The 16,331-nt window shown below is 50.1% G+C and overlaps 6 protein-coding genes across 6 annotated transcripts; 1 reads left to right on the top strand and 5 right to left on the bottom strand.

The window, feature by feature from the left end:
* Positions 1-211: 211 nt before the first annotated feature.
* Positions 212-934, bottom strand: nut2 (mediator complex subunit NUT2; the record flags this gene model as incomplete). The annotated part of the gene is made up of 3 exons (XM_056675973.1): positions 212-608; positions 752-848; positions 904-934. The coding sequence occupies 3 exons, from the start codon at positions 932-934 to the stop codon at positions 212-214; spliced, it is 525 nt and encodes a 174-aa protein (XP_056530973.1).
* A 345-nt stretch (positions 935-1,279) lies between these two features.
* Positions 1,280-4,442, bottom strand: N7500_004829 (putative serine/threonine protein kinase; the record flags this gene model as incomplete). The annotated part of the gene is made up of 3 exons (XM_056675974.1): positions 1,280-3,340; positions 3,393-3,490; positions 3,551-4,442. 3 exons carry the CDS (start codon positions 4,440-4,442, stop codon positions 1,280-1,282), a joined length of 3,051 nt encoding a protein of 1,016 aa, XP_056530974.1.
* Positions 4,443-6,440: 1,998 nt separating this feature from the next.
* Positions 6,441-8,843, top strand: N7500_004830 (uncharacterized protein; the record flags this gene model as incomplete). Its single annotated transcript, XM_056675975.1, has 1 exon — positions 6,441-8,843. The coding sequence occupies one exon, from the start codon at positions 6,441-6,443 to the stop codon at positions 8,841-8,843; it is 2,403 nt and encodes an 800-aa protein (XP_056530975.1).
* Positions 8,844-10,480: 1,637 nt separating this feature from the next.
* Positions 10,481-12,549, bottom strand: N7500_004831 (DnaJ and TPR domain protein; the record flags this gene model as incomplete). The annotated part of the gene is made up of 3 exons (XM_056675976.1): positions 10,481-10,718; positions 10,771-11,932; positions 12,027-12,549. 3 exons carry the CDS (start codon positions 12,547-12,549, stop codon positions 10,481-10,483), a joined length of 1,923 nt encoding a protein of 640 aa, XP_056530976.1.
* A 1,410-nt stretch (positions 12,550-13,959) lies between these two features.
* On the bottom strand, positions 13,960-14,361 carry N7500_004832 (uncharacterized protein; the record flags this gene model as incomplete). Its single annotated transcript, XM_056675977.1, has 1 exon — positions 13,960-14,361. The coding sequence occupies one exon, from the start codon at positions 14,359-14,361 to the stop codon at positions 13,960-13,962; it is 402 nt and encodes a 133-aa protein (XP_056530977.1).
* An 832-nt stretch (positions 14,362-15,193) lies between these two features.
* Positions 15,194-15,970, bottom strand: N7500_004833 (uncharacterized protein; the record flags this gene model as incomplete). Its single annotated transcript, XM_056675978.1, has 1 exon — positions 15,194-15,970. The coding sequence occupies one exon, from the start codon at positions 15,968-15,970 to the stop codon at positions 15,194-15,196; it is 777 nt and encodes a 258-aa protein (XP_056530978.1).
* Positions 15,971-16,331: the final 361 nt, after the last annotated feature.

Here is a 16,331-nt window from a genome sequence, read left to right on the forward strand (position 1 = left end):
AGGAGAAAAAAAAAGCTTTGCAAGCGCCGCGCTCGATGCGAACCATAAAAACTCCAATGAATGCACCAGCTCCTTGCACTTCAAGCAGAACGGCTGAAGGCAAGAAATTCATGTTAAGGTTGGACTAGATCCCAGCCACAAGATTGACCCCTGCCAACAAGAGGCAAGTCAACCAATTAGAAAATGTCATACTTGCACCTATAAAAAGGCCTCAATTCCCACCCCCGAGTGTAGATGTAGCCCCAGCCCCAGCAACACCATCAGGCCCATCAACAGCCCCACCCGTCGTAGCAACCACCCGATCAACCTCTCCGCGACACTCAGGCATAGCGCTGCGCATCTCGCGAGCCAGCACGTCGCGGAAGCTCGCAAAAGCTTCGCGCTTCCCGCGCAGGTCCTGATTACCACGCTGGACGAGCTCGACGAACTCGCGCGTGTAGATGTCAGGGTTGCGCGCGGAGTCGACGTAGTCGATTATCTCTGGTGGGAGCTGGATGCTGGCGAGGGTGGGGTTGGAGGGGTCGGTATTGGTGTCTGATTGGTTTTCTTGTGTTGGTGGGAGTTGGGTGTGTGTTGAAAGCGTCGAGAGGGCGACAGTTAGGTTTTTGCTGGATCGTATTAGTTTTGGGTGGTGTGTGGGGCTGGAGTGTAGCAATGTTGCTTGTCGGAGGAAAGTTGTGTTTTTGGGGGGGGAACACTTGTGGGCATAGCGGAATCGAGAGGAAATATGATATTAGTGCAGCTGACGTACATTTTTCGCACAAGCTCCTGCTGTGTCTCTGGGCCCAGATAGCCGTGGACGGCAGATTGGATTTCGAATAGGTGCTGGATCACATCTTTGAGGTCGTCTACGTGAGGAATTAGCATGTGTACACTCAGATATATCTGCTTCTTGTAACTCACCGTCGACCGTTTTCAAAGTTACTGGCGCCATGATCTAAAATAGATTGAAAAGAGGTCTTGGCTCGCGAGCTGAAAGTGAGGTTTCTCTTACTCTTGCGGGGAGAAACAAAGGCGGTGTGGGGACGGTTGAAGTATACTACAACGTTTGTAGTTGAGGTCGAACGCGCTCTTAGCTACGATAGAAGATCGAAGCAGTGTTTTCAAAGTCATGTCCACGGGTTTAAAAGAGAATTTATGTAATATCCAATATGTCACTGTCTATATATGCATACCTCGTGGGAACCAATGTCATTCCTCGAGTTGTGCCCGCACAGCGAACACACGAACACACACTGATACCTTATCAGGTGAATTAAACAAGATTGTATCCTGTACTCTACACTTCCCGCGTCCTCAAGCTGGAAAGTTTCGGCATTTTGATCTCTGTCTCCATTTCAAGTCCGGACAAGCTTGGGAAACGCTGACTGAATTTAGCCTCCCAGTCCTCTCCAGGACTTGCTGGGGTCTCTTGGGAGGAATCATGGCCATGGCCAGTACCTGGTCGCGAGGTGGTTGCACTAGCGCGTAAGTTCTTCGGCTTTGGTGGTGCAGCTGGTCGAGTAAGAGGACGTTGCGTGGCTGGATAACTGGTAGGGGCGACAGTTTGCGGGAGACCTGCAGAGATATTGGGGCCATCTCGGCGATCCGGGAGTGTTGTTGAAATGTTACGAGGAGTGTATGTCATGCCAGATGTGTGAGAAGCGGGCAGCTGGCTGGAGGTAGTGGGTTCAACCTCACTCTGCTTTGCCTGCAAAGAAGAGGAAGTCTCCGTGAACCGTCCATACCCAGTAGCAGTCTTTGGAATGGTCGGTTTTTCAGACTCTCCAAGCAGTGACTGCACCTTATTCTGAATTGTACGAGAGCGAGCGCCATCGCCTATCATTCTTCCACCCCCGTCACCTGTTTCGGCAACCCGACGCCGGTACTCCGCTGCGGCATTGGCCACTCGCTTCTCCTCTTGGGAGAGTCGGCGACGTTCCAGCTCCCGGCGCATCTCTGGTGAGATGTCGTCCTGGTCCACATCTTCCAAGGCAATATCGTCATTTGGCGAGGTACCCTCGTCGGCTGAATCCGACACTCCAGTCAGACCATACCGAGGCGCATCCTCTGCTGACGGTGAAGATGATTTTTCTTGGTTGCCTGCCTCGAATCGGCGGAATGCGTCGCCGAACCGACTAGCAAACAGGTTCTTGCCTCCTGAGAGCGACAAGGTAGACAGGCTACCGCGCTTGTTGTGTTTGTGGCTACCGCTAGAGCGTTTCTCGCGCTTTCGATTGCTTTCTTCTTCTTCCATCGCGCGTAGGTAATCGACATCAGAAGAAATAGTCCGATCAGACTCTCGATCTACATCGGTACGCACTGACCGCAATGGCGCACCACCCTCGTATTGTAGGCGGGACATATCCAGCGAAGACCGTGGGCTCTCAGAGTCACGCGGCAGGTCATATCTCGCTCCTGACTGGACTGACATCGGCCGAACCTTTCCAGTGGCGGATTTGGAACGTCCCACGGGATCATTTACTTCCAATGTCGAAGGCCGTCTCAAGGTCTCCAGCGAGGGGCGCGCAGAGTTAGGCTGGCTAGATATACGGTCAGATGGCAGCCGTGAGCTTCTTTCCACATTCAAGCTCGACATCGGAGGGGATGGCGCCTTGTGCTGTCGTGTCACTCTTTGTTCTTCCTCAGTTGTAAACGGCTGGTTAAAAGATCGGGGCTCATTATCAGACGATGGGAATCGATAGATTGGGCGATTGGACAGCTTTGGTTCCGGCAAACGAGGTGTTTGGATAGGTGAAGTCATGGTGCCCGTCGACACCATCACGGGCCGCTGAGGAGTTGGTTGGTGCAAGGGGAGAGCCTGCGGCGCAGGAATTTCACGCAAATTAGCTGCTGGGATAGGAGACGCCTGTGATGGTTGCTTATAGGCTGGCTTCGGCGCACGTTCAGGCGAGGCACGTCTGGCGAAAGCATCGTCCGCTAGGGCGTTGGTGAGTCTTCGAGATAGATCCTCATCCTCGGCTTTGGATTCTACTGTTGGCTCGAATTCAAACTTGTCCCCTTTCTCATGCAAAATGTCAAACTGGTCCAAGGAGGGGAATCGTTTTGACATCTCCTCTGCCGTCTTCTTTCGGGCTGCGCTCCCATCCAGGGCTGCAAACGGATCATTTGACGAACCTTCAGGGGCGGCTCGATAGGGCGAAGGACTCGGTCTCTCAGAGGTAGGTTGGGACGACGGGGACTTTCCAGGTCGACCACGCCGCATAGGCGCAATCTCAGGGATTATCTCAGTCTCCTGCATCGGAGGCGAAAATACTGCGCCCACCGCAGGAGCCTCCGTCAACGTGGGGGGTAGCTCTTGATACTTGCGCGCCTCTGAAACAGACCGGTTGGAATAAATCTAAACGGCAGTGAGTGTCAATTTTGCACTTATGAGGCGTGTGGCAACATACGTCTTTGATAGGAACTTCCTTTCCTTGCATCTTACACACCTCGCGCACGACTTCATATATGTTGGGACGATTGCGGGGATCTTCCTTCAACATGGAGCCTGTGCGGAGTGTCAGCCATCAATGGTGGGTTATAGGCCAAATCGAAGTTCCAAACTTACCAATGAATAGCTTGAGCCGACTGGAAAATGCAGGGTAGGAAGGGTATTTGAAGGTCGCGTTGAGAATGGCCATCTGACCAACCTCTTCGAATGGGGTTGTATAGTAGCATAATTTGTACAAAAACACACCAAGTGCCCAGATATCGCTCTTTTCGTCAATTGGTTGCTTCCGATAGACGTCAATCATCTCTGGGCTTCGATACTGCAGGGTTGTATGCCGCTGCACATCATCTTCAATCAAGCGGCCCTCAGCGGCGGAAGTAGCAGCAGGACGAGGAGGTGCCGATGATCCAAAATCACACAGTTTGTAAGTGGCGGAGCTACCCTTGCCCGAGATCAAAACGTTCTCAACTTTCAGATCACGATGGAGGAGAGGTGGTTTAAGATAATGCATGCATGCAACACCTTCAGCAACATCGGAGAAGATTTTGATGATCTCCGGCTCTGTCAACCGGTGCTGAAGCCGGGTGTTCATGAAGTCGATAAGACCACCTCCTGCGCAGTACTCCATGACCAGGAACACCTCATAACCACCTCCGCGCAGCTGAGAGGCATGCGAATCAATATACTTCACAATGTGCCGGTGACCCTTGAGCTTCTTCATCGTTTCCACCTCAGTGCGCATGTTGGCAAGGGCCGCCTTATCAGGCACGGCCACCCGCTTCAGCACTGCGGTTTCGGACCCATTGACTGGCTGAGGCAATCGCACCACGTAGACATGAGCAAACCCGCCTTCGGATAGGTACCTCTCAACTACCACGCGATGGCTGCCGACTTGAATCTTGGTGCCCGGAAGCAAGGTCCCCGCAGGTGCTGTCACTGCGGCGACGGGGTTGTAGACGGGGAATTGACGTGACGGCGCGGGATGACCGTGGTGGGATTGTGAGGACATGATCTCGGGATGCCCTTCAAGGGCAGGTCGTAAATAAAATCTCGGTGGCTAGCGACACGGCATAGAGAGTAAGACGGAGATTGGGGGGGTTCAAGGTTAGCGGAGATAGGTGCCTGGGTGAGGGACCAAAAGGACAGCTGGGCGGGGAGGCGGAGACACGGGGTAGTACCTGACTACCAGACTACCACAAGGGGGATACAAGAAGATTTGAACCTGAGGTAAAATAGAAAGAAGACGATCAACACCCCGATGGAGAGAGAGAGGGTGTTGGAATCTCAAGTGGAAGGCCACCCAATCATCGGTTGCCGATCACGTTCTGCCGAGTCAAGGTTGTTTCTCACCATCGATTTGTCTCTCGCATTCACTTCTCCTAAATTACTCTCACTACATTGTCCCACTGTCAAAATACTGTCCAGCGTTCAGCATGGCCTAAGTGGGCCAGGATGACCTCAAGTGCCTCTCATTAGGCCCGAGATCCTCTACTACCTGGTCATGGTCCCGCACCTCATGCCCCGATCATGGGACATATATCACGGCACTTCCACAATACCCGTGGACGGTGACCATGAGATATAGCTGGCTGGCACTTTTTTTTACCTAAACCATGATCGCAGTCGAATTTTACCACAATCCCCGCACTATCAGCTCTAATCCAGTGAACAAGCCTCGGTCGCTACGTCCTCCAACTCGAATACCTTGGACCCACTACGTTCAACTATCTCCCCCAACCGCTTGACCGCAAGATCAACAAGGGCTCTCTCTAGCTCTGCCCCCAGCACTAAGTGTCGTTGGGGCCAAATCATCTAAGAGACATATGGTGTACTTGAGCCCAATGTTCTTTGCGCTGGTCCACAGCTTGAGATATAATGGGGTATAAAATTACAAATCAGTGGCAATCGCTTGTGTGAATTACAGGAAGGTCGCATGGTTGTACTCTTCTCAAAACGGTATGAATATCTGTGGTACTCCGTCCCGAGGTCTTTTCAAAATGTGCTGGGAGGCTCAAGTTGGCCGAATGCGAATACGAATCTCTCTCAACTACTCCGTACACAATAGGGAAATAACCTCAAATTGTTGTATAATCTATTGATGTACGGAGTAAAAGCATCAGAGATAATGTAAATCTGAACCTAGACTATTTGCCTCTGTCTGCTCCATCGCTCAGTATAAGCCAAGAAAGCAAAGCGCCAGTCGGAATTCGGAAGAACTATATTCCGCTTACTCAAGGCCTTTCCCAAAAGGGTAAAAACAAAACAAAACAGCCGTACTTTTGCCATGTTGACAGGACTCTGAGCATTGATGCTTTTGCAGGCTCAAGAAGCTATTAAAAGACATATCCTCAAGAACAAACACTTGTACAGTCATAGCTCTGAACAATTCCATTGCTATATAGGCAAAATCTCTCTTTGTAATTGTTCTTGTAATTCCATCCCTTGAGGCTGTTTCTAAGCTCGGTCACATAGCCCTACGTAGAATCGCGTGGCTTCCGAGGAATTCAACATAGTTCGCATAATAGATGGGGAGCCGCATCGAGATCTCTGGGTATCTCTCTCGTTTATTTGCTCGTTCGCATTGCCAAATTTCGTTTTTGATGTGATGGCCACGTCGAGTGATGCAGGAAGCGTTGGCGCCGATCCTTAGCTCCCACACTTCTCTTCCAAACAAAACCCCCCCGAGTCAGACTTAGGTTCTCCCGTACTTTCAACATCTTGCGTTGTGCTTTGGATTTCCCTTGGATTGTTGATACTTGCTGTGTACCTTCTTCTTGGTTTGGCATTTGAGTACCCTCCAAAGCACTGAGCGCCTGAGGCCTCAGTGCAATACTTGTCAGACTAATATGACCTGGCAGTTGACTCTAAACCGCGAGAACTTGTCCATCTAGGATTGATCCGGCAGATCAACCCAGTGTTGTAGCTATTCTTTCAATTGACGCTGCGCATCACTGCACTCCGTCGACATATATATATTAACCCTATCGTCACTCCGGGCTGATCCAACATGGACGGTCCGCCGCCGCCGCCACCACCTCATGGTGAAAATCCCCATACGACTGAAGGCGAATATCGCAAATCCTCGGGCCTGCCGGATGGCAACTACGACATCTTTATCGTCCCACCTCACTCCGCTGGCTCGGGCTTCCTCTATCTCCCGTCGCTGCAGTGCAACCGGAACAGCTTCCTAGCGGGCGTCGCAAGCACACTCCTCGCATGTTTCGTGTGGTCGTATATATCACCCATTGTGAAGGCATGGTATCTAGCCACGGTCGCTAGTGGCAGTGGTACGGGTATGGCGGTACTTGCAGTTGGAGTCGGTGTCGCTGGATGGCTTTTTGGCTCTGCTCAGTCCGGCAGCTCGGGAGACAATAAAAGCAATAGCAATGCTCGAGGTTGGCGGTTTGGATTTGGTGGCTTCGGTGGTGGTTCTTGGGGCCCAGGCGGTCCTGGTGGCCCAGGCGGTCCTGGTGGCCCGGGTGGCCCTGGGAACGCCGGTCCGAACACCAACCAACAGTCGTCCGGTGCCAACTATAGCAACAGCGGGGCAGGTCAGCAAAGACAACAAGGAGGAAACTTCAATGGGGGACAAAATTACGGCAACCAATATTCCGGTAATCAACATGGCTCCGGTCCTCCTCCAAACTATGATAATAACAAACGTGAAAAGGAGGAGGCTGAAAAGCGCGCCAAAGAAGAACGAGCTAAGGAGGAGCGAGCTAAGGAAGAGCGAGCTAGAGAGGAGCGAGCTAAGGAGGAGCGTGCTAGAGAGGAGCGAGCTAAGGAGGAGCGTGCTAAGGAAGAGCGTGCTAGGGAACAGCGTGCTAGAGAACAGCGTGCTAGGGAACAGCGTGCCAGGGAGGAGCGTGCTAGGGAAGAGCGCGTTAGAGAAGAACGAGCTAGGGAAGAACGAGCTAGGGAAGAACGCGCTAGAGAAGAGCGAGCTAAGCAAGAGCGAGCGAGGGAGGAACGCGCCAAGGAGGAACGTGCCAGAGAAGAACGCGTCAAGGCGGAGCGCGCTAGAGAAGAGCAGGCCAGGCAACGGGCCAAAGAAGAAGCTGAACGGGAGCGAGCAAGAGAAGAAACGAAGCGCAAAGAGGAGCTACGCCGAAAGATGGAGGAGTTCAAGCGCAAGCGTGAGGCAGAGGCCAAAGAGAAAGAGAAAAAGCGCGAGCGCGAAGCAATGGAGAAGGAGTTGAAGGAACGCCGTGAGCAGCTCGAAAGGGAGATGGCTGCTGCAAGGGCCGCTGCAGAGAAAGAGACACGGGATCGACTGGAGAAGGAAGCGGCAGAGGCCCGCGAGAGACAAGCGAAGGCCGAAGCTGAGGCGAAGGCAAAGGCGGAAAGGCTGGAAGCGGAAGCTAAAGAGAAGGCCGCGAAAGAAGCTGCTGAAAAAGAAGCTGCCGCAAAGGCCGCCGCCCAGAAAGAAGCAATGGCCAAATTTGCGGCGCTCAAGGAAGCGGCAAGCAAGAAATACGCTGAGAAGAAGGCGCAAGACGCGAAGAAAGAGGCCGCTGCTAAATCACCACCGCCCAAGCCAGCCAGTACGAGCAATGTGCCTCGCACACCTTCTCCCAAGAAACCACCGCCCTCCGCAACTGCCAAAACCGCTAACGAAGACGATGCGTACTCCTTTCGCCCCTACGACCGACCACGGCGGCCGTATGCGGCTGGCACCTCGGTGTACTCTGAGTCTTCATATACACCTTCTCACTCGACAGCGCGCACAACGCCGCCGCCTTCACATCGCAGTACATACTCCACAAAGGATCCAGATAAGATTGTGATACAAGGTGTATACGCCTTCAACAATGCCTTTATGAAGACACCAGTGGCGCAACTTGTATCAGGTCAGGGCATGGTCACCGATGGGTTGGTGCTGCGCATCACAACCGAGGGTCTCTTCATCGACGATGACCTACGCGGCGTTGGCCAACGTGAGTGGGACGTCAAGGCATGGACCCTCAAGCTAGCGGAGGTGTGGTGTCCACAGGTAAACGCCACTCAATCCGCTAAAACTGCGTCCAGCAACCCTTTCTCTTTCCGTCGTGGGAACAACGTTCCCACCAACGAAGAGTCAGAGGCCTTTCTTAGCAACTTGCTCAAAGTATGCAAGAATACTTGCCGTCTGGCTTCGCCCAGTGCGTGCTTTGCGCGCAGCGCGACTGCCAGCCATGGTGGCCCTGTTCACCCGCCCCAGGCGGAGCCCCGTGGTTTGCACGTTCTCCGTGCCAGTGTTCGTGACCAAGAAGGCAAGAAGTATGTCTTCGTGTTGCAAGATACTGAGGCCTGGAAGGTTGCCATCGGTCTCCAGCGGCTCCGGGCTGGTGCTCTGGTCCGCGCGCTGGGTGTCTCCGCTCTTCCGGTTCCTGAATGCAAAACTATGCTTAGTGCTCTCGGATATGTCTGATTGAAGACATGTTATGCCACCATCCTCCTTTTTTTTCTTGCATCTTCTCTAAACTCGCCTTTTTTTTTTCTTTACATGCCCCTTCTTGTACTCGGGTCGACTTGAATGTCATCCCTCATGAGCGGCGGAGTTTGCTTTATGCTCTTCTGTCCGGTTTATCCATTCGCTATTCTTGTCTTGATCCCCGCCTTTTTGAGATTCCCCTGATTTATTTGTTTTATATTTACTAGTACAGTTGTTCAGCATATTGAGGAGAAGTACATAACACAGAACATTACGACTGCTTATATTGTTTATTATGAATACATAGCATGACCTACTCTTTATCAGACAAACGCAAAATGAGTGAACTTTTTGCTGCCCTTCATAGCGGTAGACGAATGGAGCGGAGATGATATATTCGGAGATCAACACATTACATCCTAAAAGATACTTGAACCAAAGCTTTGCTTATTTTTCTTGGGCTTGAAGTTGACTTTCGAACTACATATACTTTGCTTGGCCCATTTCACTTATCATAGACTAACGTAAACAGCATATTCGCCTAGCAATCCCTCGTCGAGTCCTAGCCGGGGGATCGACCTAGTTCAGCTGCCCTCTTCCTCTCACGTCGGTGTGGAATTGGAATTTGGCCCTCAAACCATATACGCGAGTCCAGAACCAAGCAATATTTCCCACATTCCTATAGGCCAGTATTGATATCTTGCAATGGGAACCTACTGCCAATTGGTGCTCAGGATGGCCCAAGATGACAACCCTAAACGCTCACCTCCCTTGGATCGAATGCCGTCTCATCGACTGCAATGTTTCTCATGAGGAGCAGATGATATGATGTTTTTACGATGGTCTTGATTGTTCCTCAAACTCAATATACTTAGATATGTTGGAAGCATGGACCGATGGAGTCACCTATATGATTACGTTACTCCGGGGAGTATAGGTGTTGAATTGAATCGATAGAAAAGCATTAAAAGCAACAGTCAATACGTAGCTACGGAGTATAAGAGAAAGAATCATATCTGAGAGAAATCTTTGCTTCACAGGTGTCATGCAGGCGTATGCGCCGCAGATGCTTTTACCTGGCTATATGGAAACAAGTGCAACCTCACAAATTGCATCGAGAGCCAAAACATCTATGGATGCAAAGCAAATTTTCAAATCAAGAGCGAAGCCCACGAGAAGAACGAGACAATAGACAAACGCCGAAAATGATCAATCGGATGTAGATCTTGTAGGTCTTCTGTGCATATGGATTTCAAACCCCATTGTCCAATAAATGCACCGTTCTCGTATATCCATTCCAGATTGCAACACTGTATACAAATGTTCTGAAAGGGGCCACCACGGGGAAAAAGGCAAACGGGGGAAGTAAAGATTAGACCGAAGAAAAAAGGACATCAAATCTATCATATAGGGAATCATATGGCGTCTCCGCGGAAACATGATGGAAAAAAAGTCGTGATGTGGTAGTTGTCAAAAAACGATCCCCAATATCCAACAGATCAATGTGATATCGAGGTGCAACTCCAACTCCGGTGGAAGACATGCGAACTCCTATTTTTGGGGTTCGTCATATTTGGACGAAAGAAAAAAGAATCAGTGGTATCGAGTGAATAGAACGGAATGGGTGGCTTCATCTAGAAACCACCGAAGCCGCCACCGCCGTTCATCATGTTTTTGAGCATTTCGGGGTCGATTTGAACGCCGCCACCGAAACCGCCGCCACCGAAGCCGCCGCCAAAGCCGCCGCCAGGGAAACCACCACCGCCGCCAAAGCCGCCTGCGCTGTGGAAGCCGCCACCGTGGAAGCCGCCGCCGCCAAACATATCAGCTGGGTCCCTCAGATCATCTCCGTTGTCAAAGGCAGCACGTTTCCTAAAAACAAAATTAGCTGTGTCGAATGGTGTTAGAGTTGTGGCAGACTTACTGAGGATCAATCAAGTTCTCATAAGCTTCACCAATTTCCTTGAACTTCTCATCGCCCGCTGCACCGTCGCGGTTCTTATCTGGGTGGTATTGAATAGCCAGCTTGCGGTAGGCCTTCTTGATCTCCTGATCGCTGGCATCCTTTTCGACCCCCAAAATCTTATAATAGTCCTTGCGTTGGGACTTCTTCAGCTCGAATTCAGCTTCGCGAATCTCCTCCTGAATGCCGCTCTCGCCGGGGTTGTTCTCAGCAACGCTCTTATAGTCACGAATAGCCTCCTCCCAGTTACCGGCCTTGCCGTTGGCCTTGGCACGGCACTTCATAGCCTTGACATAGCCGGGGTCAAGGCGGAGGGCTTCGGTACAATCCTGGATGGCCGAATCATACTCCTTCAAATTGATATACGCCTGAGCACGGTTACCCAGAATCTTGGCATTCATATCCTTGTTAGAAGGGTCAACCTCGAGAGCCTGGGTCCAAAGCTCGATAGCACGGTGATAATCCTTGGCCTTGAAAGCAGTGTTTCCTTCCTCCTTTGTGCGAGCCAGCTTCTGCACAACGCGCAGCAGCTTGATGGCCTGCTTCATGTCTGGGTCCAGCCCGAGGCAAAGCTTCAGAAGCTTCTGCGCCTGCTCGGTCTCACCGAGGGCATAGAAGGCGCGAGCACGGATCATCATGGCATCCGGGTCCTGGCTATTTTCGCGGAGCAAAGAAATTGCAATGTCCTGGGCCTTGCCTAGCGAGTTGACGTTGTTCAACTTCAGATGAGCCTCGGCGGCCAACAAAGTCCACTTTCGAGGCTCCTTGACACCTTGTCCAAGCCCTTGTCGAGCCTGGTCTAGACAATAGATTACCATTGACACACCGCGGTCTTCTGCTAATGTCTCTTCGGCTTGTTTCACGAAGCGCAGCATCTTCTCTGCGGCGGCCCGGTCAGTGGCGGCCACTGGTGGCTGAATTCGTGACAGCACTTCGAGGGCCTCTGCGGGTCGACCCAAGCTCGTCAGGATCTTAGCCCATCGGTGCATGATTTTTGGGTTGTTAGGGTCGAGCTCGTTGGAGCGCTGAACATCCTCAAGCGCATTGACAAATTGTTTAGCGGACATGTAGGCCGCCGCTCGGTTAGAGAGATAGGCCGATGAGTTAGGATTGATCTCGATGGCTGCAGTAGATAACAAAAAATAATCAGCGACCCCGCTCATTCAAGGTCAATTTGTATGAGATATTGCGTCCCTGTGAGATAAGAAAATGCGTACCCTTAGTGTATTCTTCGATAGCTCGTCGATAGTTGCCATCCTTGAAAAACTTGTTTCCGGCCAGCTTGAAGGAGTCGGCCTCGTCGGCAGAAGTTGAATTCGGCAGATGCGGTGGCGGGGTCGGACTCCGTTCCTCAGTGCCTTTCACGCCATTATTCTGAGGTTCCTGAGAATCGATATCCATTGAGCTCCGCTGCTCTTCATTGGATGCTGCCATAGCGGACAATCGACGACGTAACTCGTCAGGTGGAAGATTAAGTGGGTGTACGTCCTGATCACGCGAAGACCGAGACTTGAAATTGGCGGTCGGTCCGGAGTTGGAGGATGACCGACTGTGGGAAAAATAGGACTTGGAAGATTTGGAGGGTTTGGTAGATTTGGTGGGGGAAGAGGATTTAGACGGAGATGAGGATTTGGAGGTAGGAGATGTGCGAGCGGAGAAGGAACGGGGACGTATATCAGGGTTCTTCTCAGTCTTCTCCTTATCCTTATCCTTTTTGAAGATGTGGGCGAGTTGGACCATTTGGGGTGGGGAGGATTTTTTTTTTTTTCTAATCGAAGGCGGTAGAATCGGGGAGATTCCTCAGGTATGTGAACCACGGGTTTGGGGGGGAATGGAATATCAATGAACTTTTGCTGCCTCAACTTGGAAGAATGTCAATTCAAGTTTGAGCCATTGCCTTGTTTCACTCTTTGTTCCCTGTCATAATGTCAAGAGAAAAAGGGATGTTGAGTGGATATGGCCTTGGTGTCAGATGGATGAAAACTAAAAGAAATCCGTCGGGCACGTCCTCTTATAATATATAATAAAGATATATTTTTTATATTCTAGCATACGTCCTATCTTTGCTACTGGCTGGTAAATAATCCAGAGGCTGGAGAGCTGCTGGTCTGTGTTAGCGCGCAAAAGAATTGGAGTAATGGAGTCACTCATTCCTCGACTGGGATGATACCCAGCCGCGAGATAAAATAAGAAAAAAAGTCGAAGTGATTCGAGAATCTTCCATCTTCTTATGATCATCCTTCAATCCCATCACCCCCTCAACGAAATCTGCAGGGGTGGTTAGCGAGGCTGTCGATAACTCGAGGTGGAGCGGTGGATCCAACATGCAGCTTGCTAGTTTTCTATGCTGACGGGTGACAGGCATACAGCAGTGCCGTGACTGGCGTCTCAGAGGAGGGAGCCCCTGCATGGGGGACCCTATATTACTCACACTACTATTATGTACTCATATAAATCTTGTCAGGGCCTTGGCTTCATCTCGGCTCCCCCGTGTGAGGGTATATATCTATGTATCAAAGTCTTGGCTCCAGTAGGACTCTGGTATAAAATCATCTCTTGGGAACGAAACATGAGTGAACACCTGTCATACAGTGTCATAATTCTGATTTACCAATAAGAAGCTGAAAACTTAGGGAAAGAGCTGAACAAATTGAAAATAAGTAATGTAAGGCTAGTAAATGGGCAGGGAATGAGAGAAGCATAAGTTATAATAACGGAGTGACGAGAATTCCATCGATAACTACAGGGTTATTCCATCCAGATATATATACCCAGTACACTTAAGGCCAAAATGCGTCATCATGGCCTCAGTTCACGGTATCCCCACGGTTAATCATTTTGTCCTTACTGCTTTAAGAGGTACATGCTAGCAGAGCAACATTGAGAATTCTTTGATTGACTTTCATATTGCCTAGTGGAGATGGCCATAACTCCCCGTTGTGCCGATAGCGCATTTCCATCCAAAAGCCAATACTAAGTGGGACCAATAACAGTCGAGCTTGTTAACGGTTGGACTTGACTTCAAAAAGATTTGATATTTGACATATATCTCCGATCCCACCAGAGCAATCTCTTCCTTGACCATATCCTCTGTATCAACAATATCGCGAATCAATCTCTCTAGAATGCTACGGCCAAATAGCCCACGGTTTACCGGCCAAAAATCACCTCCCGGTCAAGAGTAACGGTCCCACCACAGACTAATTCGAGCCACTTGCTCACATCGGCCTCGGCGCGGGACAAGACTGTAGCCGTGTTTTTATATCTAATCTTAACCGGGACCGAGATACAACTTATTCCTAGGTTATGCTGTGCCGATGCACTCACGATGGCTCGCCGGGCTCGGATATTATGAAGCATGTACTTCATGATCTCTTCATCGCTGTGGGTATGATTCATTTCCTGAGGAATAATGACAGTAATCCAGTGAGCTTCGTCGTTATCTGGGTCCTTATAGACTTGAGGGCCTGCGTCGACCCAGTCCTCATCCTTAAAGCCATCCAGCCCTCTCAAAAACTCAGAAGGTATGATGAATACACTGTCCTGTCCCATGTCTGTTAAGATAGGTAAGTGAATTGAATGAAGTTGTGTATAGATGCTTTTCTATTCAACAAGCCCGAGAGAAGGTCTCCTTATATAGTAAACATCCAGACACAATGGAATCCCAGTTTTTGGGTGAAAACAAAGTCTCTTTATTTCCATAATAGCCTTGTCCTGTCTTTGATCGAGTCTTTGTATACCTTGTTTCTATGTTTGGTTAGAATCCCGCTCTTTGATCTCCCTCTGTATCCACCAAAGGTCCCCTCGGGCATGCATATAGTAATGGGCGAAGGGCAAGCCCCCAACGCTCGATATATAGGATAACGGGCTGGAGATCCGACACCGTCAAAGACATGGCTATCACTGTCCTTCGATTTTGTCATCTTATATCAGGGCATTGAAGAAGTACTCGGGATTTTGAGTCAAAATGGGTTGGGTGCCTTTGTCTAGAACGGACCTCCGCCGTAACTGGAGGCCTGATAGCGTTTTTCCTTTCTGGGGGGGCCAGATATACTCTAGTAAGACGCTAAAAGAAGGCATATGGAATTCTCACCCTACATATTGGGATACAACTTCATAATTTGAAATCATGGCAGCCCCTGAGCCATTGGGAGAAATTAGCTGACCCAAGAGTTAGACAGTCTGAGATTATAACCCCTTTCTCCATAAACAATCTCCAGCTTCTTCTAAAAATGCCGTTCCAAATGGAAGTCAAAGTTGCTTTGCTCAACACTAGACATCTGGCATTATCCATAGATGTGTAAACTAAACCTCAAACCAATATATTCCCATGACATATCAGAAAAGGTATAACGCTACACCAGAAATCCATTATCACGCTCAATCACATCCAATTCCGTCGATCTTCATGCATTCTTTGAGTAGTTGCAACCCAGCTGGAAACTCGATCATTTATATCTGTGTCATGTGTCCGACCAAAGCTGTGTCGATCATAGAACTGGGGTTGGTTCAGCAGATTCTCCTGACAAAGGCGATTATTGAAATTGATGTGCTCATCAAGGCGCTGAAAGACGTTCTGCCATGGTGTAGTTGGCGATATGGGCGAAATTGGTGAGACTGCCGATCGAGTAGACGCCATGTCATCTTGGGTCCGAGACTCATGTGTTGGTGGCATATATATCTCCCCAACAACCCATTTCTTTTCATCCTCGAGCCAAGTGAGGGGCACACAGCTTCTTGGTCGTACAGGAGGATGTGGATTATGTTGTATACGTGGGCGCATCTCGCATTCATAATGTGAATCATGGTTGGGAGACAGCTGGTCCGATGGATCGCGCGCACGTCTACGAGCCGAAGCCCGCCTTAGATTGCCACTGATTTTAGAGCGATTGGGTGTCCAATCATGTAGTTCGTTACGATGCTGTGTTGGCGAGACAGCGTCTATTGAAGCAGGCCTCGCTGGCAAAGGTTTTGAGAGCAGATATTGAATGGAACGCGAGTCTGTATGGATATAGGGAATCGTTGTATCTGGCGGAACAATGCATCTTGGATTAACCACCGGCGCGCCCTCGAGGGATGAGAGATCCATGAGAGGATAGTTGAGATCGGAGGGCGGTTTGGGAGGCTCGGAAGCTCGTCGCTGAAATGGACAGAAAACCATTGTGCGGTGGAATACTCTATAGGGATTTTGACAAGTAGATCAGATATCGTATGGCTTGGTATACTATTCTTAGACATGAACTATGCTCTGGAAGGGTTCGATAGTGGGCCGTCACAGAAAGCTCGTATCCAAAGGTAGAATATAACAGAACTTGGCATGAAAGCCTTCCTTCCTGGGGCAGATAGCTCTAAAAAGGCTACCCCTCTTCCCCAGAGAAGGGATTACAAGACATGTTGTGCAGGGTATACACAAAGAGGGAGCAAATCAAAGGATTCACATGCAGTTCAGTGGTGATTCTCTTAGGGCTAAAAAAAACACTGATGATCTTTCATTGTTCTTAGCTGTCCCTCGGACATCCGAG

Source organism: Penicillium coprophilum, assembly GCF_028826855.1.
Source record: "Penicillium coprophilum strain IBT 35676 chromosome Unknown utg000004l_segment0_segment0, whole genome shotgun sequence".
Classification (NCBI taxonomy): Eukaryota; Fungi; Ascomycota; class Eurotiomycetes; order Eurotiales; family Aspergillaceae; genus Penicillium; species Penicillium coprophilum.